The 25989-nt window shown below is 51.3% G+C and overlaps 2 protein-coding genes across 5 annotated transcripts in view; one reads left to right on the top strand and one right to left on the bottom strand.

The window, feature by feature from the left end:
• Positions 1-22059, top strand: part of PITRM1 (pitrilysin metallopeptidase 1) — a 42011-nt gene extending 19952 nt beyond the window's left edge. For both annotated transcript variants that reach the window (XM_059183688.1, XM_059183689.1), the window contains 14 exons: positions 7435-7573; positions 12554-12670; positions 13617-13749; positions 15173-15293; positions 15390-15466; positions 15660-15825; positions 16071-16171; positions 17488-17608; positions 18315-18386; positions 18909-19021; positions 20097-20222; positions 20975-21120; positions 21441-21543; positions 21640-22059. In XM_059183688.1, the coding sequence (XP_059039671.1) occupies positions 7435-7573; positions 12554-12670; positions 13617-13749; positions 15173-15293; positions 15390-15466; positions 15660-15825; positions 16071-16171; positions 17488-17608; positions 18315-18386; positions 18909-19021; positions 20097-20222; positions 20975-21120; positions 21441-21543; positions 21640-21736 (1632 nt within the window). In that variant the 3' untranslated portion in view covers positions 21737-22059. The remainder of the gene's footprint in view (positions 1-7434; positions 7574-12553; positions 12671-13616; positions 13750-15172; positions 15294-15389; positions 15467-15659; positions 15826-16070; positions 16172-17487; positions 17609-18314; positions 18387-18908; positions 19022-20096; positions 20223-20974; positions 21121-21440; positions 21544-21639) is intronic.
• Positions 22060-22793: 734 nt separating this feature from the next.
• PFKP (phosphofructokinase, platelet) overlaps positions 22794-25989 on the bottom strand; it is a 52123-nt gene continuing 48927 nt past the window's right edge. For all 3 annotated transcript variants that reach the window (XM_059183692.1, XM_059183690.1, XM_059183691.1), the window contains 2 exons: positions 23496-23598; positions 22794-23212 (listed from right to left, as the gene is read on the bottom strand). In XM_059183692.1, coding sequence (XP_059039675.1) covers positions 23065-23212; positions 23496-23598 — 251 coding nt within the window. In that variant the 3' untranslated portion in view covers positions 22794-23064. The remainder of the gene's footprint in view (positions 23213-23495; positions 23599-25989) is intronic.

The raw sequence follows: 25989 nt of genomic DNA, 5'->3' as shown, positions 1-25989 counted from the left end.
TTCACAAATGTTCTGTGGAGCAGGTGGTGCTGTTTGATAGCGTTTCACCCCCAGCGGGCCTTCTCTCGGGGCTGGAGTCCGTCCTCTTAGACCCTGTCCCTGCTTTATCACCTGAGCTCATGTGACATCCTAAAGATTTTTATTTATTTTAGAGAGAGAGAGAGAGAGAGAGAGAGAGCATGTGTGAGAGCAGGAGGGAGGGGCAGAGGGAGAGTGAGAGAGAGAACCCCGAGCAGACAGCACGGAGCCCCAGCATGGCGCTTGATCCCACAACCCGGTCACTAGATCAAAAGTAAGATTGTGCTAGGTGTTTGTTTGTTTGTTTTATTTGAAAGAGCGAGCACAAGCAGTGGGAAGGGCGGAGGGAGAGGGAGAAGCAGGCTCCCCGCTGAGCAGGGAGCCCAATACAGGGTTGGATCCCAGGACCCTGAGACCATGACCTAAGCTGAGGGTAGATGCTTAACGGACTGAGCCACCCAAGCACCCGTTTTTAATTTTTGAGGACCCTCCACACTGTTTCCCAGAGTGGCTGCACCAGTGTTCACTCTCTCCAGCATCGTAGGAGGGTTTCCCTTTCTCCACATCCTCGCCACACATGTTCTTTCTTTGTTGTTGGTTTTAGCCGTCCTGGAGGTGCGGGCGGCATCTCACGGTGGCTGTGATCTGCATCTCCTGACGCCGATGATGCTGGACATCTCCTGTGTGTTGGCCATGAGACATCTTTGGACAAATGTCTGTTCGAGGTTGTTATGCCAGTACCAAACTGTTTTAGTTACCACGGCTTGGAGTTGTGACGCCTCCTGTTCTGTTTCTCAAGACCGCGTTGGTAATAGGGTCTTCTGCGGTTCTGCACACATTATAGTGTTGTTTGTTCTGCTGCTCTGAAAAATGTCTTTGGTATTTTGACAGGGATTGTATTTAAGCGGATTGCTTTAAGTAGTATACACATTTTAACAATATTTATTCTTCCAATCCGTGACCAAGCCTTGTGTTTCCATTTTTTGCATCATCTTGAAATTTTTTTAAATCGGTGTTTATAGTTTTCAGAGTATAGGTCTTTCATCTCTAGTTTATTCCTAGATAGTTTACTGGTTTTGCTCCATTTGTAAGTGGGATTGTTTTCCTCATTTCAGTTTCTGCGGCTTCACTATATACGTGTAGGAATACGCAGATTTCTTGACATTGATCTTGTATCCTGCGACTTTGCTGGATTCACTTGTCCGCTCTGGTTGTTTCTTGGTGATCTTTAGGGTTGTCTGTACATGGTACCGTGTCCTCTGCAGATAAAATTTTACTTCTTCCTTTTACTTCATCCCCTTTGGAGCCTTTTATTTCTTTCCGTTGTCTAATGGCTAGGACTTCCCGTACTGGGTTGAATAAAAGCAGTGAGAGCCAACATCTCTGTCTTACTTCTGACCTTAGGGGGAAAGCTCTCGATTTTTCACCATTGAGTATGATGATGTTGGCTGTAGGTTTTTCGTGTAAGCCTGTGTTATGTTGAGGTATGTTTCCTCCTACTCTGCTTTGCAGAGGGTATTATCATGAATGGATGTTGTGCTTTGTCGAGTGCTTTTTTTACATCTATTGTAATGATCGTGTAGATTTTATCCTTTTTTAAAAAGATTTATTTATTTTCTTAACTGATGTGACATATCATGTTTATAGTTTGGCAAATATGAACCACCGTTGCTTAGGAATAATCTTGGGAATAAATTCCACTTGACTATACTGTGTGATGTTTTTAATGTGTTGTTGGATTTGGTTTGCTAATAATTTGAGATTTTGTGCATCTAAATTCATCAGAGATATTGGTCTACAGTTCTCTTTTGTTTTGATGTCTTTTTTATCTGATTTGGTATCACGGTGATATTGACTTTATGGAATGAATTTGGAAATTTTCATTCCTTGTCTGTTTGTTGAAATAGTTTGAAAAGAACAGGTATTTACCGTTCCTTTAATGTTTGGTAGAATTGGCCCGTGAGGCAATCTGGTCTTGGACTTTAGCTTTTTCGGATATTTTTTTTTTTTTTTTTTAAGATTTTATTTATTTATTTGACAGAGATCACAAGCAGGCAGAGCAGCAGGCAGAGAGAGAGGAGGAAGCAGGCCCCCCGCTGAGCAGAGAGCCCGATGCGGGGCTCGATCCCAGGACCCTGAGATCATGACCTGAGCCGAAGGCAGCGGCTTAACCCATTGAGCCACCCAGGCGCCCTCAAATATTTTTGATTACTGATTCTATTGCATTGCTAGTAATTGGCCTGTTACAATTTTCTGTTTTCTTCCTGCTTTAGTTCTGGGAGGTTATGTGCTTCCGGGAATGCATCCATTCCTCCTAAGTTGTTGGATTTGTTGGTGTGTAGGTATTCATAATATTCCGTGACATTTGTTGGTATTTGTGTGGTGATGTTTGTTATTTCTCCTCTCTCATGAGTGATTTGGTTTATTTGGGTCCTCTTTCTTTATTTTATTTTTTTTTACCCCAATGAGCCTGACTAGAGGTTTATCAATTTTGCTGATCTTTTCAAAGAACTAGCTTCTGGTTTCATTGATCTTTTTTAGTTTCTGTAGCATTTATTTCTGGCCTAATCTTTACTATCTCCTTTCTTCTGCTGATTTTGGGTTTTGTTCTTTTCCTAGCTCCTTTAGGTGTAAGGTTGGGTTGTTTATTTGTGATTTCTCTTACTTGAGGTAGGCCATTATTGCTAGAAACTTCCCTTTTAGAATTGCTTTCCGTGTCTCCCAAGGATTCTGGACCATTGTGTTTTCATTTTCATTTGTTTCCGGGCGTCTTTTTATTCTTTCCTCTCCTGGTTGACCCGTTCATTACGGAGTTGCAGATCACTTAACCTCCAGTGTTTGTGCTCCTCCTGGATGTTTTCTTGTGATTGATTTCTAGTTTCTTAGGGGTATGATCAGAAAACATGCATGTCTCGTGCTTTTTCTGCATCTTTCAAATTAATCGTATGATTTTTATTCTTTCTGTCATTGATGTGATCTATCACTTTGATTGCTTTGCAAATACTGAGCCACCCTTGCATTCCTGGAGTAAATCCCACTTGATTGTGGTGTATTTTGTTTTGTTTTGTTTTGTTTTTGTTTTGTTCTGGTTTGTTTTTTTAGCTTGTTGAGGCTTGTTTTATGCCCTAATATGTGATCTATTCTGGAGAACCTTCCTTGTGCTCTTGAAAAGAGTATGTGTGCTGCTGTTTTAGGATGGACTGTCTGAATATGTTAAATCTGTCTAATCCAGTGAGTCATTCAAAGCCACTATTTCCTTGTTGATTTCGTGTTTTGATGATCTTTTCATAGGTGGATGCAGGATATTAACACCGCCTACTATTGTTTGCCATCAGTTCCTTTATGTTATTAACTGTGTTACGGATTTGGGTGTCCCACATTGGGTGTGTAAATATTTACAATACTATGACTTCTTTTTATTATGATTTTTGCCCTTCTTTGCCTCTTGTTACAGTCTTTTTTTTTTAATGTTTTATCTAATGTAAGTATTGCTTACCTTGGTTTTGTTTTCACTCAGTTTACATAATTGGTTTTCCATCCTTCACTCTGAATTTGCAGGGATCTTTAAGTCTGAAGAGGAGTATAGGTGGGTCTTGTTTCTTTATCCATTTTGTCAAAACACCCTGTGTGTTTTGATTGGAGCCTTTAGTCCATTTATATTTAAAGTAATTATTGATAGGTATGTAGGCACTGCCATTTTGTTTCTTGTTTAGTGATGGTTCAGATTTTCTCTTCTCCTTTCTTCTTGCTCTCATATTTTGTTGGCTTTCTTTAGTGATACAGTTGGATTCCTTTCTCTTCATATTTTGCATATCTATTCCTGGTTTTTGATTTGTGGTTACCCTTAGGCTTATGTATAACGTCTGTACATAACAGTCTCTGTTAAGTCCAGTGAGTATTTTTATGATTATTATTTTAAATTCTCAATCAGGCGTACTACTTAAATCGTTTCACTTTAACTTTCTTGCCATGGTTTTGTCCTTCCGTTCGGGACACACTCCTCCATTTCTTCATTTTGTCAGCTCTCTGTGTGTTTGATGTGCCCTGCAGTGCAGTGTCCCCTGTTCCCCAGGGCCTGGAGCTTCAGGGAATGTCCTGCTGTGTGTGTTGTGTATGCCTTGTTGTTGAGTCCTGGCCTCTTTTTTTCTTTTAGTCAGGTTTTCTCGTGAGGCTCTCTTTGCCTCTGGGCAGTGTTGTTTCCCATCTGGGAGAGGGCACGTTTTAACAAGGTGGCCCGTGCTCTGCTTGTGAAATGAGCCTTGCCCCCACTGCCACCAGAACTGAGTCCTCCTCAAAACACATGGGTTGGAGATGTGGTATTGGCAGGATTTGTGCCAGCCTTTGCGGGGAGGGAGCCCGCAGCTCCAAGACTAAGGCGAGTGCTACTGGGAAGGTCAGATCCACCAAAGTATGGTGAAGGTAAGGCTCGGTGCCAGTTGATTGAGGAGTGTCCATGTGGTCCTGGTTCCCACAGAGGCCATTGTTTATGTGTGGGGTGGGAGAGGAAAGTGGTGCCTACTAGCTCCCTTGTTCCTACAGGAACTCCTCTTGATCTGTGTCTCTCTGGGCCACGCTCTGAGATGAGCAAATCACTGTCCCTCCTGTCTGGCCCTGGCGGTTCTATGCTGGATCTGCACAGCTGTTTGATGTGCTGTCTCTTTAAGGGCCGGGACTCCACTTCCGAACACCCTCTGGTACTGATGTTTTAGATTGCAGGCTCTGTTTCCTACTTGGTGTAAGAACTCATGACATTCGGCCCCTCTTATTTCCAGAGTCATGTTATGGGGATTCTTGCTCCCCAGTGGTGGGCTCCCTAGCGTGTCTGTTTTTCACCCTTCTCTGCATCACCTGCTTCCTCCCTGCCCTGGACAGCGCTGGTTTGTTTCTCTCCCAAACTGCGTCTTGGCTCTTACCTTCTCTGATGTGACCTCTTCTCTACTAGCGAGGAGTCTGTTCTGCCAGTCTTGAGGTAGTTCGCTGGGTTATTGATGTTGATGGGACTGTTTCTAGTTGTATCTGTGGGACGACGTGAGCCGATGGGCCGCCATCTTTCCGGCCAGCCAGTTCCATACTGTTCTGATGACTGCAGCTTGGTAGCTCAGCTTGAGATCTGGGATTAGGATACGTCCAGCTTTGTTTTTCCTTTTCAAGATTGCTTTGGGTATTCTGGGTGTTTTATGATTCCTTATGAATTTTAGGATGATTTGTTCTTGCTCTGAGAAAAATGCTTTTGGTATTTTTTTTTTTCTCAAATTTTTTTTTAATTTTTTTATTTTTTATTTTATTTTTTTTTTTATAAACATGTATTTTTATCCCCAGGGGTACAGCTGTGTGAATCGCCAGGTTTACACACTTCACAGCACTCACCAAAGCACATACCCTCCCCAATGTCCATAACCCCACCCCCTTCTCCCAACCCCCCTCCCCCCAGCAACCCTCAGTTTGTTTTGTGAGATTAAGAGTCACTTATGGTTTGTCTCCCTCCCAATCCCATGCTTTTGGTATTTTGATAGGGATTGCATTGACTCTGTGGATTGCTTTGTAGTATAGACTTGTAACAATCTGAATTCTTCCAGTCCATGAACATGGTAGGTCCTTTCATTTATGTCATCTTCCGTTTCCTCCATTAGCGTTTCATAGTTTCCAGAGCACAAATCTTTTGCCTTTTTGGTTATATATTCCTGGGTATTTTATTATTTTTGATGCAATTGAATATGAAACTGGTTTCTTAATTTCTTTTTCTGCCACTTTCTTATTGCTGTATAGAAACAGCCAATTTCTATAAATTTTACTGACTTCATTTTTTTCTAGTAGTTTTTTTGGTGGAGTCGGGGGTTTTCTGTGTTTAGTATCAGGTCATCTACAAATAGTGAAGCCTTCCTTCTTCCTCACCAATTTAGAAGCCTTTTTATTTCTTGTCTGACGGCTACAGCTAGGACTGTCAGGACTGTGCTGAACAGAAGTGGCGGGAGTGGACATCCCACTCTCATTCTTGATCTTAGAGCAAAAGCTCTCAGGTTTTCACCATTGAGTATGGCGTCAGCTTTTGCTTTGCCTTATGTGGCCTTTGTTATGTCCAGGTGTGTTCCCTCTAATCCCACTTTGTTGAGAGTTTTTATCGTGAACAGATGCTGAGTTTTGCAAATGCTTTTTCTGCATTTTTTTGGCAAATGATCATTTTAATGCTACTGCTGAGTGTGGTTTGCTGATGATAATGTGTTGACGATTTTTGCATCTTTGTTTATCAGGGCTATAGGCCTGTCATTTTCTTTTTCTGTAGCATCTTCGGTTTTGGTATCAAGGTAATGCTGACCTCGTAGGATGTATTTGGAGTACTTTGAGGAACTTTAGGTGTTAAACTCTTTAAATGTTTGGTAGAATTCCCCTGAGAAGCCATCTGGTACCTTGACTTTTATTTGTTAAGAATACAAAAAAGGTCACCTGAATGTGTGGATATTTTGTTTTATGATGGATTCGTATGATGCTTGCTCCTTTGTTTCTCATTTGTTTGCATTTGCTTCAGGGCATCTGTAGTCTGCTATGCTCTGGTAGACTGTCAAGAATGTGGTAGAACCTAGTAAGCTTTACCGTGGGGGTTGGACTGTCGTATCTGTGAAGAGCCTCTCTGTCATGCTGTGTGCCAGTAGGGACATGGGGCATAGGTTTGGCGCTTGACCTGCCATTGCTCTGTTACTCCAAGTCACTTGGTATAAAGTTTATACTGTACTCCAGTGTTCCTTCCTTCCTGTAGTATTAAAAACAGATGAGTAGTGTGTGTGTGTTGAAATGAAACACATTAAATCCTCTAACATTTTTATAGTAGGTGGACATCTAATTCATCCTCATTTTTAAAAAATGATGAATGCAGAATTTCAAAATCTTTAAGAAGTTAATACTCTGAAGAAGATTAAAGATCACATTGCTTTATTGGTTTTTTTGCCTTAGAATAAAAGAGATTTATAATGTTAAAACACGTACAAAGAAAATGTTGAATGTTGGTATGTTTTGAGTTTAGACGCAGTGGCCAGGGTGCCCTGTGCCTTCTTTTTTTTTTTTAAGATTTTCCTTATTCATTTGACAGACAGAGGTCACAAGTAGGCAGAGAGGCAGGCAGAGAGAGAGGAAGGGAAGCAGACTTCCTGCTGATCAGAGAGCCAGATGTGGGGCTCGATCCCAGGACCCCGGGATCATGACCTGAGCCGAAGGCAGAGGCCTTAACCCACTGAGCCACCCAGGTGCCCCTGCCCCGTGCCTTCTGCGCTTTCTCCAGGACCGCGTTTGAGGGCTGCTTTGTTATCACTGCCCCAAACAGGCAGGCACCTCTTGCCGCAGAACACCACGCTGCAGACTGGTCAGTGCGCTGGGCTCCAGTGACACCGTATTTCAAATTGGCCTTTGTTTCTGTGCCTGTTGCAGAACAACCCGCACAAGCTGACTTTGTCGATGACGCCCGATGACAAGTACCCTGAGAAACAAGCACAGATGGAGACAGAAAAACTCAAGGAAAAGGTCGACTCTCTTTCCCCAAAAGACAAGCAGCAGATCTATGAAAAAGGTCAGATGTTTGATTTTGTTCTAACTCCCTCGCCTTCTCCCGAGCCCAGTGAACTTTGTAAAATGAATGGATAGTTGGAAGCAAGTATCATTTCAACTAACAAGTATTTATTAGGCACCACCAAAGGTCAGTGTTGGATGGGATGGCTTCATCCCCAGTAGGACTGCCCTTACTCTCAGGAGACTGACCCTGTAGTTCAGTAGGAAAGGCAGGAGTCATAGGGAAGAAGCACACTGATCCCCCCCATCGGCCCCGTCCGGGTCCCTGGTTCTAGTCTCCTGGTCAGGCATGGTCTCTGGAAGATGGCGCTGCTTCTGATCTGTCGTCCGGCCAGCAGTAGCCTGCTGCTGCGCCGCAGGGCCTGCACGCCCGCCTCACTGCATCTCCCCGTGGAGGCATTCTCTCACCTCCCATCACCACAACAAGAGAGTTTTTTTTAAGATTTTATTTATTTGAGAGATTGAGAGAACACAAGCTGCGGGAGAGGCAGAGGGAATGGTAGGCTCCCCTCTGAGCAGGGAGCCTGACTCGGGGCTCAGTCCCTGGACCCTGGGATCATGGCCTGAGCCAAAGGCAGACGAGTACTGGACTGAACACCCCAGGCGTCCTACAGCAAGAGATTCTGAGAGCGAGACAGACCTCATTCAACGTAACTTTATGACGGTTTATTGTTGTCAGTGTTCTGTGTTATCATTAGTTGTTCTCTTGCTGTGCAGAATTTATAAGTTGAGCTTGATTATAAGTAAGTACGTATAGGGTTAGGTACTATCCATGGTTTCAGGCGTTCTCTGGGGTGTGGGGAACTTGCTCCCCACAGATAAGGGGGGACTACTGTAGCTTTATTTATAAAATAAATAAGTTTATTTATTTTACAAATTGTATAAGTACTTGCTGTTTGCCAGGGGCTGTAATAAGCCACTAAAATATATGTTATGTTCGATCTGTCATTAATTGCCAAGTGAGCACTGCATACAGTGTGATTTTGCATTCAGAAGAGGCAGATCTTGGTGAAGGGTGAAGGCCTTGTGCTGGTCATGAGGCCCTGCTTGGGTCCCGGGGATGCAGGCGCAGGTGAAGACCGAGTCCGTTATGTAATTCCTCACTGTCTAAACTCACACCGACTATTAGGCCCAGTGGTCTATTCCAGAGGATGTGCCCGAGAGAAACAAAAGTGCATTTCCACACACACTTGCAAGAACCCACATTTCCATCAACATGGTATATCCGTACTGTGAACTACTACCCAGCCACAGAGAGGAGCAAAATACCGATGTTCTCACATTGGTGAATCTCAGAAGCACTGTGCTAAGTGAAATGAGCACAAAAATACCTGCTCTGTGAGTCCATTTTTATGCAACTGTAGAAATGGTTAAACTATACTAACAGAAGGCAAGTGAGGGCAGGGGATTGCCTGCAGGGAGCCAGGAGGGAACCTTCTGGAGGATGGAAATGCTCTGTGTCACTATGTGATGATTACATTACTTTTTGCATTTGTCAGAACTCATTGAGTTAGATCCTTAGAATGATGGATTTTGTCATATGTAAATTCTGTATTAACAAAATGTACCAAAAGAGGTATACAAGACACACAGCACCTGCCCCCCCAGAGTGGGAGCTGGCTGGAGCTACATGAAGGATTTGTCAGGCGATAAAGTTGGCTTTTTTTTTTCTTTTTCTTTTTAAAGATTTTGTTAATTTTTTGAGAGAGAGCATGAGAGAGAAGAAGGTCAGAGGGAGAAGCAGACTCCCCATGGAGCCGGGAACCCGATGCGGGACTCAATTGAGGACTCTGAGATTATGACCTGAGCAGAGGGCAGTTGCTTAACCAACTGTGCCCCCAGGCGCCCTAGAGTTGGCTTTAGATAGGAAGTAAGTAATGCTAAGTTTCAGCTGATTTCATGTAGTTGAGGCAGAGTTAATTCCAGCGTGGAACCTCTTACTCTCTGTCTCCTAGTTCCTGTCTGCATACAGCTGTGTAAGCTCTTCCTGCTTTCAGTAGCTCACCATGAGTAATGTGATCACGGAAGGATCACTTCTGTTGCGAGGGTGCCGGTTGGCAAGTCCCGTCTTCCCTTTTCATTCTTTTATTTTTTTAAAAGATTTTATTTATTTATTTGACAGAGAGATCACAAGTAGGCAGAGAGGCAGGCAAGAGAGAGGAGGAAGCAGGTTCCTTGCTGACAGAGAGCCCGATGCGGGGCTCGATCCCAGGACTCTGAGATGATGACCTGAGCCGAAGGCAGAGGCTTTAACCCACTGAGCCACCCAGGTGCCCCATCCGTCTTCCTTTTTTAAACTGAGATACTGATTGCTTGCCAAAAGGCCAAGATCAACTGTAGTGTCTGTTCTGTTGTGTTTAACATCTGACGCGCTCTCTCGGAGCACGGTCCCCGAGCGGCCTGAAGTCGGCAGGTAGAGGTATCAGTGGTGCATTAGGTGAGCTTCAGGTGTGTAGCACCACGAGTGGACAGTTTGCGCTGAGTGCAGTGATCACAATGGACCACGCTGACCTCTGTCACCAGCCACAGTTTATTTTTCTTGTGCTGGAACCCATGAGATCTACTCTCTCGTGTGCAGCGCGGCACTATCACCCGAAGTCACCCATGTCGTGCGTTGCGTCCCGTGACGTCCGTAAGTCTGTACCTTTTGACGCCTTCACCCATTCCTCCCACCGCAGCCACCAACCTCTGGCGCGCGCCGATCTGCTGTTCATGTCTGTGAGCCTGGTGTTTGGTTTTTTGGGTATGTTTGTCTTTCTCCATCTGACTCATTGCACTTGGCTTAATGCCCTCCGTATCGCCATAAATGGCAAGATGTCATTCCTTTTCTGTGGCTGAATAATAACCCGTTGTGTGTGTGCCAAGTCTTTGACCGTCAGTGGACACGTAGGGTGTTCCCGCGTCTTGGCTTCTGTGGGCAACTCCGTAATGAACATGGAGGCACAGACACCTTTGCAAGTTAGAGTTTTATTTTCTTTGAATAAACACCCAGGGGCAGAATTGCTGGGTCATGTAGTAGTTCTGTGTGTGAGTGTTATTGGAGGAGCCTCCTTACTCTTTCCCAGAGCAGCTGCCCCAGTGTGCCTTCCCACCAGAGTGCACGAGGTTCCCCGTTCTCTGCATCCTTCAACACTGTTTCTTGTCTTTTTGACTGACGCGGTTCCTATGGGTGTGACGTGACCTCTCATCATGGTTTTGATTTGCATTTCCCTCTCGATGAGTGACGTGGGGCACTTTTTCATATTCCTGTTGGCCCTCTGCATGTCTTCTCTAGGAAAATGCCTATTCACATCCTATGCCCATTTTTAATCAGAGTATTTGGGCTTTTTCTTGGTGTTTAGTTATTATATAGGTCCGTTTGTATCTTCAGATATCAGCCGCTTATCAGATGTGGCCTGCCAGGACCTTCTCCTATTCTGTAGATTGCCTTTCATTTTGTTGATGGCTCCCTTTGCTGTGCAGAAGCTTTTAGTTTGATGTAGTCCTGTGTGTTTTCCATTTTTGATAAAGCCCTTTATAGCACAGAATGTAATTCTAGGCCTAAGCAACAGATTGTACATTCCTGGGTTGTCAGATTCTTGGCCTGGCCAGGAAGGTGTGTGTGGTTCTAAGAAAACCCATGTGCTCTGGCCCACACTCACATGTGAGTGGATGGAGGCCCATGTTACATAAACGTGTGTTTATTTTGCAGATCACCCCAGAGTTCCCTTAGGTAGGAGACAGTGCTGGCACATTTCAGGTCAGTCTCGGTTGTGGACTTCTGGGAGCAGTCTGCGATCTGTAGCTAACCACCAGTAAAAGCAGGGGCAGTTGGAAGTCAATTTACGAAGAACTTTAAACAAGCCTCCAGTTTGGGTTATTGCTGTGTAACTGGCCCGGTGCTGTTGCAAAGGGTGATAGCCCCTGCCACTGGGAGCTTGTTACCTGGCGGAGGAGAAGGTGCTAGAGATTGCCCCGCTGCCCCGGGGTATAGGGAGAGGAGCGGCAGGGGTCAATGTCAGGGGACTGCATGGAGGGGGTGGACCCTGGAGCTGCTCTTGGAACTGGATGCGGGCAGAGGCAGGGGGGAGGCTTCTCAGATCCCGCACACAGACCCAGGAGGTGTCCAGGGGCAGAGGGCAGCCAATCGTTGAGGGCAGGCCTGGGAAGTCTCTGGAAATTCGCAGAGAGCCCACTCCTTGTGTCTGCCAGAACTAGTGCTGTGGGCCCGTGCCCCGCCAGGCGGGTGCGGAGGGAAGATGGCCAGCAGCAGTCCCTGTGCCGGTGCAGGGCGGCCCTGAAGGTTCCCCAAGGGGACAGGTGCTGGGGACCTCAGGGAGGAGGGAGGTGAGTCCAGCCCAGCTCCTCAGACTGCCATGGGGAATGAAGCTGCCACCCGTTTGTTTGAGGGAACTCTCAGCTGGCGTCATCCCTTGGCCACCGTTCAGTGCTGTCATCGGGCACAAGGGCTGAACATTTGGGGTTCCCTCCCTGATGGGCTGGGTGCTTCTGTGACTCCAGGAAGGAGGCGTCTCTTCCCTCTTCTTACCAGATGGGTGAGGGCCCCGGCCCAGAAAAGCTGTGCTTGAGCATTTCTAGGATTTGGGAAATTTACATGATGACACAAGCATGGAGCTGAGCTTAGTGCGGATGAAGTAAGAATAGAGAAGTGTGAAAATCACTAACTTTCAGTCCATGTTGTGTTGAAAACCCTGAAAACAGTGGACTCAGTATAAAGTGCGGGGCGAAGGGGAAACTACTTGAGCCAGCTACCCCCCTCCAACCTAGCAAAGTAGTTCTTTCATGGCGTGAAGAGGAGAGAGCAGGCTTCCGGGCTCCGGAAGGGCTTGCTGGGGACAGCGGGACTGTGAAACCACGGTGGGTGCGCCTGGGCTGGCCGCCCACGCTGGTCCCCTGGCGCTGTTGCTAGCAGGTTCAGTGGCAGAGACGCACCTCTCCGCGGCTGGGGTGTCCTCACGCTCACCACCTGCCTTGTCTCTAGGCTTAGAGTTACAGACCCAGCAGAGCCAGCCGCAGGACGCCTCCTGTCTGCCAGCCCTGAAGGTGTCGGACATCAAGCCCACCATACCGCTCACGGAGCTGGAGGTGGCCCTGGCAGGTATGTCTGTAGGAGAGGGCGCCGCGTGGGAGTGTTTTCTGGGAAGTGTCTCGCCACCCTCTTCGTGGGCTCACTACCCCCATGGCGTGTGGGTGGGTTTCCCATGCTGGGACCAAGGACTTCCCTGCCCAGAGACCTCGGTGCTTCCTTGGCGGGGGCGCTCCCAGGACACTGTGGTGCCCTGCTCCCAAGGTCGCGGGAGGATCCGGCTCAGGTGGGGGCTCATCTGAGTGCAGCCGCCGGGCAAGCCGTGCCCGGGGGGTCCAGACCACCCGCCACACTCCAGGGCCGTCTCGCTTCCCCTTTCCCAGGCTCCTTTGTTCACCAGGGCCGGTGCATGGGGGCACAACGCACGGATGAGGTCTTCGTCTCTGGACGAGGCTTCTGGGAAAAGTAGGCTTAGCGTCCAGCTTGTGTTTTAGTCTCCCCCAGCCTTGGTTTAACAGTGAGGTTCGTTGAGTGTTGACAAAGAGAGCGAGTGAGGGTGAGTGACAGGTTGTGAGTCTGTGCCCACTCCCTCTGCCTGTTTGCGGCGCCGCGCTGGTGCTGGAAGGACCGGAGCACACAGCATGTGCCCCCGAGGGACTTGGGATCCTGGACGATCATGAGATCTGAGGTGGGGGGGGGTTGAGATGGGTGAGAGAGGAGTGTGGGGTGTTGCAGGTGGGAGCTCTCAGTCCCATGACAGCATGGAGGGCTGCATGGAGGAGGTGTAGAGATGGGGAGAGGCGGGCTCTGCCAGCTCAAGCACCAGGGCGGCCTCAGAGCCCAGAGAATGCTGCTCCTGTTCCCGCCCTCCTGAAGGCATGGGTTATTTTAGTACTGAAGGTTGTTTCAGTGTTTACCATTGACGGGTAGTCTTTGCTGATGTAATGTTTAAACACTCTTGAAAAGCAGCAGCATTTTAAAAGCCCTAAACGAAAAGAGCTGCCTTGTGCTTCTGCAGCCGGCCAGACCCCTGTGCAGATCTGCGCGCAGCCCACCAACGGCCTGGTGTACTTCCGGGCGTTCGTCAGCCTCCACACCCTCCCCGAGGAGCTCAGGCCCTACGTCCCGCTCTTCTGCAGGGTGCTCACTAAGTAAGTAAGATGCAGGGCGCCTGGGTGACTCAGTGGGTTAAGCCTCTGCCTTCGGCTCAGGTCATGATCTCAGGGTCCTGGGATCGAGCCCCGCATCGGGCTCTCTGCCCAGCAGGGAGCCTGCTCCCCGCCCCCCCCCCCGCCTGCCTCTCTGCCTACTTGTGATCTCGGTCTGTCAAATAAATAAATAAAATCTTTAAAAAAAAAAAAAAAAAAGACACGTATTTTGGGATCAGGGCATCTTTGCATATTTTGGCCCTGCGTTTTTCTGTATATATAGTTGTTTTAGTGCATCAACAATCATTTTTTAGCATATCATTTTAATTTTAAAAACCCATCGTGTTGTTATTTAAGTGTATAAGTAAAATTTGTAAGCTATTTGTTGAGAATTTTTCCTATAAAAGCCATATTTTCGATTTAAAATGTAGGACTTAAAGCCTAGAGTATAAGGTGATACAGATACAACTATCTCCGCATCTTAGTTTCTTATAAAATTGTGACAATGCTGGTTTCTCATCAGACAATGTAAGTAATTGACTCTGACACGTAGGCATCTTGAGAGGCCGTGTCGTGTGCCCTGCTCTGAGCTAACTGAAACCCCATTTGACTCCTGCAGATATGGTGTCCAGGTTGATGTGAGAACACGGCCGCAGCTCGCCGTTCCTCTGCTGAGGGTCGGTGGCCGAGGGGGCCGGGCTGAGTGGCAGGCAGAGCGCGGAGGTTTCCCTTTCCGTGTGCTGGGACAGTGAACCGGATGGCGAGGGGACGGTGAGGGGAGGAGCCTCTTAGGGAGTAGGCCGGCCGCCCCCAGGCCGGCTGCCCCCAGGCCACGCGCATAGCCTTCCCAGTGAGGAGCCGGAGGATGGGTCCTGCACAGGCTGGCAGGCGTCAGGGGAGGACCGCTTGGACCTTCTCCACGTTCTCCGCCCTCGGGGCTCCCCTTGCTGGCCCTTCTGCCGCACAGCCGTTTCAGGGCGACCTCAAGAGCATTGCTGTGACCTGAGTTACACTGGGAACAGGATGTGTCTTGGAAAAGCATCAGCCCCCTGAGATGACTTCTGCTTTTCGTAAAAGCTCTAAAAGATCTCCTTTGGGAGCGTGAATGTTTGGGCAGACACCCTCTGTGCCAGGACCTTTTAGAGCAGAGGCAAGCCCAGGGGCACTCGGAGGCCCGGCAGGCTTGGGCCCGCAGGAGCCGAGCGTGGTGTTCTGTCGTTCGCGCCGGGCAGCGGCCGCCTCTGCGCGCGCAGCCGGGGCGCCGCTCGGTGACCTCCCCAACGTGTCAGCGTCTGCCTGGGGCGTTGCACGGCCGGCCGCGCTCCGTAGTGTCGTTGGCGGGGGTGGAGGCTGCGGCAGCTCACGGTGACCAGGGATGCGCCAAGATCACGCCGGCAGTTGGGGAACCCTCCTTTGCTGTTGACAGGCTGGGCTGCGGCCTCCTGGGCTACAGGGAGCTGGCGCAGCTGATGGAGCTGAAGACTGGGGGCATGGCCGCGTCTCCCCACGTGCTGCCCGACGAGACGCATCTGGACACCTACGAGCAGGTAGTGCGGTGCTTCCGCATCCCAGGCGCTCCGGAGCGCGTCTCCGCCCCTCTTCCCTCTGAAATAATTTTTTCTTTTGTTTCTTTCATGACTCAGGGTGTGCTTTTCTCATCTTTCTGCCTCGAGAGGAACCTGCCCGACATGATGCATCTCTGGAGCGAAATATTCAGCAGGTGACCGCTCGCAGAGCCCTCCTCCGGGGGCTGGGTCCCAGGGCGCGCCTGAGAGCGGTTGGTTTCTGAGCTTGGTTTTGGTTGTGGCCCTGAGCGTCTCTACATTATCTGACGACTTGGGTCTCATTCTCCCGAGTACTGAAAAGGGCGTGGGTGCGTCTCCAGAACTGAGGACGGTTTTCTTTTCCCACAGCCCGTGCTTTGAGGAAGAGGAGCACTTCAGGGTGCTGGTGAAGATGTCCGCTCAGGAGCTCGCCAACGGGGTCCCCGACTCGGGCCATCTCTACGCGTCCCTTAGGGCGAGCAGGACCCTGACGCCCGTGGGGGACCTGCAGGAGACCTTCAGTGGGATGGATCAGGTGACAAGCTGCGTCTTCCAGAGTTGGTGACAGACTGTTTCTATCTCAGAAAAGCTAACCTTGACCCCACTGATGAGTCTCTCCCACCTCCCCAGCCCACCGGTCCCTGGCCAGGCAGCCGCATCCCACACCCCGCCCGGCCGGATTCCCGAGTCCGGGCTGTCTGGTTCCCAGACCGGGAAAGCGCGCCTGTGGTCACCCTCTGCCTGCAGGTCCGTCTCTAGATCTCGGTTTCTCTGGCTCAGGTGAGGCTGATGAAGAGGATCGCGGAAATGACAGACGTCAGACCGTTGCTGAGAAAGCTCCCACAGATCCAGGAACATGTGCTGCACCGCGACAACATGAGGTACCCGCCCGCCGCATGCCCAGGCTGTTTCCGCACACGCATCATCTCGTTCTTCCCGTGTCCCTAGGTGTGGCTTTTACGGTCTAATCACTTGAAGCTGTAGTTGCACACACTTTAGTTCAGGGAGAGCATTGGGGGCAGGTCATAGAATTCATTCTAGTCCTCAGATGTTCTTGTCATCAAGAAGTCCTTTTTTTTTTTCCAGCAGTCATTTTTTATGGGAAAAAGTTTAATAAGCATGAAAGGTGGGAAAGCGCGCAAGCTACTTCAACCCAGACCCGCCAAGTTGCTTCTTACCCATGTCCCGTTATGGTGGCTCCAGAAGTGAATTGCAACACAGGTCAGGTTAGCTTGCTTAAGAACAGAGTGAAAATGCAGTTTCTCATGAGAACAGTTCCGTGAGGATAAGGGGGGGACATCTGACACCAACAGCGCGAACGGAACGGTCAGCGACGGATGGCGCATTCTCGGGTCTCACCAATAAGGACACAGGTTTAGATTACCTGTAGTGCCTTGTCGAGACCCCCACCATCTTCCTGGGCTGGTTCTCAGGAATCCGCGACCCTCTGGGATGGCAGCATTGGCTTTCGCTGCTGGGCCACCACCCGCTCTGCACCATGGTGTCCTGGGCAACGAAACCACTCGGACCCTCTGTTTCCTTCTCCGTAAAACACTGTTGCATAGACTTATGCGAGGAATAAATGAGCTTCTAAAGCAGTTGGTGTAGTGCCTGGAATGTAGTTCACATTGATACGATGGTACTTGCTATTAATTAGACGAAATTCAGGAGTGAGGGCAGTGTCAGAAAAAGAGACACCACACCGTCAGCAGTCTGCACCGTCAAGTAGCTTGCATGTGACGGCGGCGTTTGTGACTGTGGCAGGCAGAGGACTTACGTACAGGCGTGTTCTGGAGAGCACAGAATTCTTTGGCAACTTAACTCCACTTGATCGACCAGTTCACATCTTCAAATTATTGATTTGTCTTCTAGAAAATAATGTCGGTTTTTCTGCCTTCAGATAACGTAAGTCGCAGGCACGGTTGTCAGATTGTGTTCTGTGTTTCCATGGGGCCGAGCGTCAGAAGTGCGCTCCTGGCATCCGGCCCGGACCCACGGGCAAAGCCTTTTTGGTAACTTGGAAGTGCTGTGGAGACGGCTGTATTGTTTACTACCGTTTGTTTTTAATTGTTTTGAACATGATTTGATTCAAAATGGGTGTAGTAGTCCCTTCTTTGTATTATTCATGCAGAATATCAAATTAGTAAAACTCTCATTTCTCTAAAGGTTTCCTCCACATTTGTGGTGTTTTGCACAGGTGCTCTGTGAACGCTACGCCTCAGCAGATGCCTCTGGCAGAAAAAGCAGTAGAAAAGTTCATTAGAAACCTCGGTCGGAGTAAACCGGAACGGAAGCCGGTGTGCCCGTACGTGGTTGAGGTGAGGGCCGCGGGCATGGGTCCCTGTGGGTCCAATAACCCCGATGCCCCCATGGCACGTGAGGAACCAGAGCCGGGCAGGAGGCAGTAGCTTTTGCCTAGTGTTAGTTCAGCCGGGTCAGAAATGAATCCACACCCTTCCATCCCGCTTCCCTTGTCGGCGCTGCAACCTCGGCACTGAACACTCTCCTGCCGGGAGGAAAGGCCGGATCGAGGTCCACTGTGCTAGCATGAGAACAGGCCAAAACTGACCCAGGAAAGCCGGGACCCGAACGCCCCAGCGCACGGCCGTTCTCTAGGTCGCACCTAGTACGGGCTGCCTGGTTCCATGACCGTACAGAGCGGGTTTCATGGAGCTTACCAGAACGGGCCAGAACATTCTCGTGGAGAAGGTGGGCAGTCCATAGATGGGGCAGAGAGACCGTTCCTGCTCTCTTCTCCGTGACGTTCACGTGCCTGTGACCCTGCCGGACAGACCAGGCCTGTCTTCCCAGTGAGCAGAGCCCCTGGCAAGGTGGCCTGCTGCTGCTTCTCCCTGACCGTCTGGAAATCGCACAGAAATCCCACTTGTTTCAAACAGCGCTGCTGGGAACACGTAAGCGTGTATGCCCCAGCACTTGTATTTGGCCGTGAGTTTTCTAGACCATTCCTTAGCTGTATAAGGTGTATTTGGGATTTTTCTCATGTTGGGAACGTTTTATTTTCAGAAACCTGCACCCAGCGGGTCCAGTGGAAGCGCCCACGTTAGCGGCCCCCAGGTCATAAGGAAGCTGATCACAGTGAGTGGACACAGTCCCTGTCCCCTTAGGAAGAGCAGCTTTCCATCTTTGCCCTGTCTGGGATGGGGTGGCCGGTGCCCCGGGGGCTTCTCCACTACAGGGGTGCAGCAGGCCCTTGTGTCGCCTGTGTCACCCTCGCGCTATCCGCCTTCACTCAGGCACAGCAGGCTGCAGCGCTGGCGGGGTCACCGTCGGCAGGGCCTCCTTTGCCCTTCTCCCTGCTTGGCTTTAATGGTGACAGGTTTGGGTTTGGTTCATCAGACAATGTTGATTTAACATATTTCTGGGGAAGAACGCAAAGGTGAGGTCAGTCACTTATGGATGGAAACCACGTAGGAGGAAATGTTTCTCACTGAGGAACTACATTTCGAAGCCCTGAGTTAGGGTTTGAATGTTTTTTGGTAAAGCAGCCGCTTATGTGGACCGACCTGACCGGCATGATTGCCAGTGCCTTGCCCGTAGCCGTGAGCTCGTGGCAGGGGGTGGCGGGGGGAGACAGCACGGCCTGCCTGTCCTCCGCAGGCTCCCACCTTCAAGCCGTGCCAGACGAAGACGCACTTCCTGCTCCCGTTCCCAGTGAACTACGTGGGCGAATGCATCAGGACTGCCCCCTACGCAGACCCAGACCACGCCAGGTACAGGGCCAGGGGAGGGCAGAGATCGCTGGTGCGTACACAGGGCCCCGGCACGCAAGGCGGGTGCTGGGTTCGAGGGGAAGTGCGTGTCCATGAGGGGAATAGAATCATGGGATGATGTCCAGCTGGGTGGCTGGACTGGGCGGCCGGTTTGTTTCCGTGTTTCTGGGAAACACACGTGTTCTCTACGCTGAGCCCCACAGACCGGAGATATGTACTGTATTAGACAGACTTAAAGCACAAACAGGTTATGAGAAGTACCCTGGGTAGTATCGATTTCTTTCCCCCCTTTCTTTGTATTTTATAATTTTCCAGCAATGACCTTATATGTTCCTTGTGTAATACAGCATGTTCACAGCTGGGGCGGGTAAGCCTCCCAGGGCCTGCTGGCGAGGGGGAGCCTGTCTGCCCAGGTCTGGCACCGTGAACCCATGCTATGAGCGGCTCCCCCTCCCCCATCTTCTGGGCGGGGGGACACCTGTTTGCTTCTCTAGTTGGCGTCTGGACTTAGACCAGTCAGTGGGGGCCAGCAGGACCCCGCTTCCTGTCCTGTGAAGGTATTTGGCAGAACATTCCGCTTCTCTTCCGGGGCATCTGCTGTAACTGCACTTCCGTTGTGAGTGTCGGACTCGACTCGGTCTGTTGCAGTGTGTTCTCAGGGAGGGCACCTACGGAAATCCGTTCGAGAGCTTCCTGGGTTTAGAGAGCCGCGCGCACACCAGCGGGGAACTTGGAGAAGGGACGGTTTGCACATTTGCCTGCGCAGTAGATTTATGACCTGTTCCCTCGGTCGGATTGTCCGTGTCCCTGTGTGCTGTGGCCCGGGGGAGCTGGACGTGTCTGAGGGACCTTCCTGTCCCTCCCCACCACTCCCCACAGCCCTGGTTTGAAAATTCATCTCACGTGTTCCTCCTTCTAGTTGTTCTGCTCCATCAGGAAAGGGAGACTGTAGCGTTCCGTGCTGTGTCTTGTTTTCACCTAATCCAGAAGGACAGCGAATACGAGTACATCACATCGGGTACTTCCCTGCCGGGCCTACGGTTTTTAACTTGCGTTTTTTAATCATTCATTTCAGCCTTAAGATCCTTGCACGTTTGATGACTGCCAAATTCCTGCACACAGAAATTCGAGAGAAGGGCGGTGCTTATGGTGGCGGCGCCAGACTCAGCCGCGACGGCGTGTTCACACTGTACTCGTACCGGTGAGTGCGAGCGCCATCTCCCAGCTCCGCTAAGCACCGCGGGCCGCTGTCTTACGCGTGGGGATCAGCCTCTGAAGAAGAGTTTGCCCTTGCTTCTCGCTTCTTTGGTGCATCAGCACACCCGGCAACGTCCTCGGTTGTCCATGCCAGGGGCGGCAGTGCCTACCGGGCAGCTTTGGCTTAATTAAATACGCCGGTTACCCAACACCCAGACTGAGTTAGAGGCAACAAGTCGAGAGCTTTCTGGGCTCACTTCCTGCCCAGAGGTCCGGCATGGGTGCTGGGCGCTTCGTGGTCACAGCCCCTGACTCTTCTCTCCCCTCTTGGTTAGAAAGTTTCCGAGGACGTAGGGAATTTAGGAATTCGGGAATTCAGAATACCCTGCAGGCAGGATGAGTTTGCTGCCCCCAATGCAGTCTCTCCCTGCCCGCGCCTCGCCGCGTGCCGGGACACTTGGAGGACGTGTGCACACCCGCGGGAGCTGCACTTGCGGAGGACAGCAGTGCCGCTGTGACCCCCTCGGTGTCTGCTGCCAGGACATGCTGCTGCGCAGAGCCGGGAACCAGGGCGTCCAAGCTCTCTGGCCCCTTTGGGGCGGAGTGTGGAGCGTTCGTCTGCCCTGGGTGTGTCTTAAGAAAGTGTGGACGTGAGTCGTCTTCCCTGTGCACCTGATCTCTCTCCGCGACATCAGAGAGGGGTATTTAATGATCTGGTGGTGGAGCAGGCCAGTATGTGTCTCTTTGGTCTCCTAGGGATCCACGTTCCGCAGAGACGCTGCAGTCTTTCTCGAAGGCTATGGACTGGGCTAAGGCTGGGAGGTTCACAGAGCAAGACATTGACGAAGCAAAGCTTTCCGTTTTCTCCGCCGTGGACGCCCCCGTGGCTCCTTCGGACAGAGGTATGTGCAGTAAACCATGCAGTGCACCCGATATGAGGTGTCGCCATGGTTCCCCTCGCCCGTCCGCCCCTGTGGTGCGCAGACGTCCCCCTAGAGCTGCCGCTTCTCAGTGTGGGCCACTCGCAGAGGGTGGCATCCTGTCATCCCAGAGCTTGAGCCATCCAAGGCCCCCGGACTTGGCCTCCACTCCGAGGGGAGAGGCTTGGTGGGCATGTGGAGGTCAACAGAGTGACCTCCAGTGGAAGTATGTCCCACGGGTGCCCTTAGAACAGGGTCCATGCCCCGGGCTGCTGCCCTGAGTTAACTGTGCTCACGGTCAGGGCTGGACCACTTCCTGTGCGGCCTCTCGGACGAGATGAAGCAGGTGCACCGGGAGCAGCTCTTCGCCGTCCGCCATGAGGATCTCATCAATGTGAGCAACAAGTATGTACCCGGGGCCGGGTGTCGAGAGCCCTCCCGTGGCCACCCCAGGCTCCTCCTGTGGGAAGCAGCCCTGACAGATCCCCGCCTGTTTTCCAGGTACCTTGACACTGGGAAGAGCACGCACGGGTTGGCTCTGCTGGGACCAGAGAACACAGAAATCGCTAAGGACCCGTCGTGGGTGACCGGCGAGTAGTTCTGACCGCCCGGGAGTCTGACTGCTCAGATGAACCTACAGGCATGTGGGGCTCCTCAGCATGAAGCCTGACTGGATTTCGTTTGAAAGGAGAGAAACAGTACTGTTTGCCCCACATTTTGCTCATGCCTGGCTCTTAATGTGGCCGGTCAGCCCAAGCTGCTCTGTCTCGGAAGAGACGACCACGAAGAACTTGAAATAATCACGTATTAAATTCTAGAGTCACACAGACTATAACTAAAGTTGACATAAATGCCATTTATCTTATGAATTCTGGAGCATTTATTTTAAAAACTTGGAAATAAAAGACCACTCTGACCTAACCTACCTGTGCTTTCGTCATTATTTTAAGTGACATTTTGCTAGAGTAGTTCTCAAGGCCTTTATTAAAAAATAAGTGAACAAAGGCCCCCGAGGTCCCTTGATTTGTGGAACCAGTGTGGTCACACCACAGACCCGTGGAACAGTCTGGAACAGATGGGCGGCCTGGCGGATTAAAAGCGCATTGAGCTTCTCCCATGGGCTTTACGGGATGGAGCTTCTGTCACCCTACGTATCTCCCACAGAAAACACAGTCCGCACTGGTTCTTCCTTGGCCGCGCCGCCCCGGCTCCTGACCAGACTTGGTGGGGGCCCTCCAGCTCTCGGACCTCTCAGACGACAGAAGAGGCAGAAACGCCGCTTGCTGAGCACCGGCGCAGGTAAGCAAGCGCCCTTCCTCGGCGAAGCCAGGCTGTGCCCGGGCTCCTGGCTGGGCCCCTCCCAGCAGACACCACGCAGGAAACCACGGGTGTGCACACGCACCCTGTTGTCAGCACGCGCGGCCGGTTTGTCATTCTACACCTGGCCTCGCTTTAGGAGGAGTTGGGTCACCTCATCTGGGGTCCTGGGGTCCCGGTCCAGGGCTGACTCTGCACACTTGCCAAGTCACGCTCTGTGGATCAGAGCGGAGCCTCTGTCCCTGCACTGGGCCTGGTTCATGGACGCAGAAAGAACACTTCACGGCGGCCCGCGGAGCCCGAGGATGTGAACCCTCCCCACAGAGACAGCACCACGGTTGGAGTTGGAGCTGATGTTTAATTCTACCGGCTACACACACTCACAAGCAGGACAGGAGTACGAGGCGCAGCAGATAGCTCGTGCTGGAGTCTCCGGGTCCCGTGGGGAGGACCCAGGACGGGGGCTCTGTGAGTAGGTATTCGCGTCAACAATACTCGCATCGAAGGGCCGATAAATAACTTAAGTGTTACAAAAACGGGTGGGAAACGAAGTCCAAAGCAGTGCTTGCTGGCCGGGCGGGGCGGGTCCGGGTCCGGGTCCGGCGGCGTCTAGATGGCAGCAGGCTCCTCGTGGCCTCGGGGGTGCACGGGCTCCAGCTGGTTGGACTCGGAGACCTCGTAGCTGGCCTTGTACTTGGCCAGGATCTTCATGAGCGGCCGCAGCTTCAGCCACCACTGCTCCTTGGGGATCCTGTGCCTGCGGACGGCAGGAAGGGGTCGTCAGGGCAGCCTGGCCCCGGGCGATGGGCGTCATGGGGTCGGGGCTGGAGCAGCTCTGCAGGATCTGCTCGTCTTCCTAAGTGGCATGAACCTGTTCTGTAGACTTCTAGCAATGTGCCCCGTTTCTCAAAGGCTTGTGTTTTCGGAGTTGTGAGGACAGGTTAGGGCCCCTGGGTCTAGCAGCGGCGGTGTCCCTCCGCCCTGTCCTGCACACCTTCCCCGGCCCGGACGTGTGGACCCGCAAGGGCTGATTTACTCACTCGAAGTCTGTGTCCTTCCTCAGCTGGGTCACAGGTTGGAAAAGAAGGTTTCTTTTGCTTATTCCCAGCACGCAAATGGAATCCTCACTCGTAAACCTTTTTCCTGTAAAAGAAAAAAAGCGGTATCAGAACCAATTCTCAGTCACGCTAAGGACAGAAGGAGAGGTGAGGGCGGAAAGGAGCTTTGCCGGCGCGGGGCGCAGGTTCCTGGGAGGCAGACGGGAGCTCGGACGGCCTGGCAGGAGGCAAGGCGCCCCGGGCGCTCTGGGGTCTGCCGGCGAGGTAGGGAACGAGCCCAGGTGACAGCTGCAGGACCCTGCTTTCTCAGGGGCTGCTGGCTCCGGTCCGCCGGGCCCCGCAGGGCTGGAGCAGGGAGAGCAGAGACGAGGAGGCGCCTGGGTCACCGCGCAGCCCCTCACGCCGCACACACCCCGAGAGGGGCCGGGGACACACATTGAGCGCTTCGCCCCCCGAGCTAAGGGAGGACGCGCGCGCTTCTCGTGGTGAGGCAGGGGCTCGAGGAACACTGGCCGCGCCCGCGGGAAGAGCCGGCTTCCCAGAGCCGGCCGCGGGAGCCCAGGCTCGGGCGTGCACAGACGGGGAGGCCGCAAGGTCCGGAGAGGCGCGTCCTCGGTGACGTGGGAAAGATCCCAAAGTAGAAATGGAATCAGAGCCAGAGTCTCTTCACTGAAGACTAAAATTACGTTGGCTCTATTGGACTCCCTGTTTTTTAAGTCAAAGTCTGGAAATCAAACTGACAGACACGGATCTGGTCAGGCTGCTCCGGAAAACGGGGCTGAGGCCCGGTGTCCACAGTAACGGGTGGAAGCGCCACGTGCACAGAGAGTTCTAGAGACAGAACCTACAAACCCGATCGCAGAGCAGCTCTGCTCTTTCTGTTGACTTAGGGAACTCCAGTCAACTCTGCCCACAAGGCGAGCAGGAGGCTTGATGGCATCCACGGGGAACCCCACCCCCCACACCTAGACTTCGTGCAAAGCCAGAGCGAGCTCGCGCCCTGCACCCGACAGGGACAGGATGCGTCGGGAAGTCGCCAGAGCAGGAGGCCACCACAGGAGACCGTGCAGGAACCCATGCCCGGGGCAGGGAGCGCACCGCAGGAAGCAAGGCCGGCCTCGTACCAGCTTCTCGGGGCCAGCAGGTCACATGCACTTCCATCTGTGCGAAGGTGCATACAGGTACCCCGCTTTGTCCCAAGACCTGCACTGGGACCTCTGCACGGACAGGACACCCAAAGAGGATTTTAGCGTTTACAAAAAGCGAAAAGCACGAACCTCAGAAGTGGCGCCACCCAGCGCCTTCCCCGGGAACTGCCCGCGGCATCCTCACATCCAGCCACCTGGGCTGCGCCTCTGCGCGTCCTGGCTTTACCCTGGGAGATTTCGTGCGTCCGTTAGCCACACGTGTGTCCTGAGTGACCTCGGGAGGCCTGGGAATGCTCAGGAACTTCTGTATAAACTGCTTCTTTATGCCACTATGACTTACGAAACGGTTTTCTAAGACGGCAGAGGAAACGCAGAACACGCGCTCACGGTCAGAGGACCGCCTCGCGACAGCACCACGACAGCAGACCCACGGCACTCGTGAGCTGCAGAAAGCCCTCAGTCAGACAGTTACCGATCGTGCTCAAGGGGGCCGAACGCATTCCCCGTTCCCATCAGGGCCACAGCCTGCACAGGAGCTCTCCTCACTCCCGCTCTTCAGGATTGCCCCAGAGCGACACACACCCCCACAAGCCGCAAGGAAAACGTTAAAAGGCGTCCAGATGGTCCTGTCTCCGTGGATGCGGAAAACGGAACAGACTGGCAAATAATTACTAGAATTCAGAATGTGTAGAAAGTTGTGGATCGCAAACTTTACAAAAGTTGTATCTCTGTATGCCAACAGTACATTTAAAAAAATACCATTTCAGGGACGCCTGGGTGACTCAGTGGGTTAAGCGGCTGCCTTCGGCTCAGGTCATGATCCCAGCGTCCTGGGATCGAGTCCCACACGGGGCTCCTTGCTCAGTGGGAGCCTGCTTCTCCGTCTGCCTCTGCCTGCCATTCTGTCTGCCTGTGTTAACTCTGACAAATAAATAAAATATTTAAAAAGTAAAAAAAAATACCATTTACAGTAACATTTTTTAAAATGTTGAGTCAGGAATAAATTTACAAAAGATACTGCAGGATCTTTATACCTTCACAAGAGATAAAGAAAGGCTTAAGTATATGGAGATAGTGTTCATGAACTAGAAAATATTTTTAAAATCTCAGATCCTCCACCATATAATTTACTGACTAAATAGAATTCCCTCAAAACATCCAACAGTTGGGCGCCTGGGTGGCTCAGTGGGTTAAGCCGCTGCCTTCGGCTCAGGTCATGATCTCAGAGTCCTGGGATCGAGTCCCGCATCGGGCTCTCTGCTCAGCAGGGAGCCTGCTTCCCTCTCTCTCTCTCTGCCTGCCTCTCCATCTACTTGTGATTTCTCTCT

This window comes from Mustela lutreola, chromosome 8 (assembly GCF_030435805.1).
Source record: "Mustela lutreola isolate mMusLut2 chromosome 8, mMusLut2.pri, whole genome shotgun sequence".
Lineage (NCBI taxonomy): Eukaryota > Metazoa > Chordata > Mammalia > Carnivora > Mustelidae > Mustela > Mustela lutreola.
Note: the sequence above shows the minus strand (reverse complement) of the source record. Positions and strands in the feature narration are given on the sequence as shown.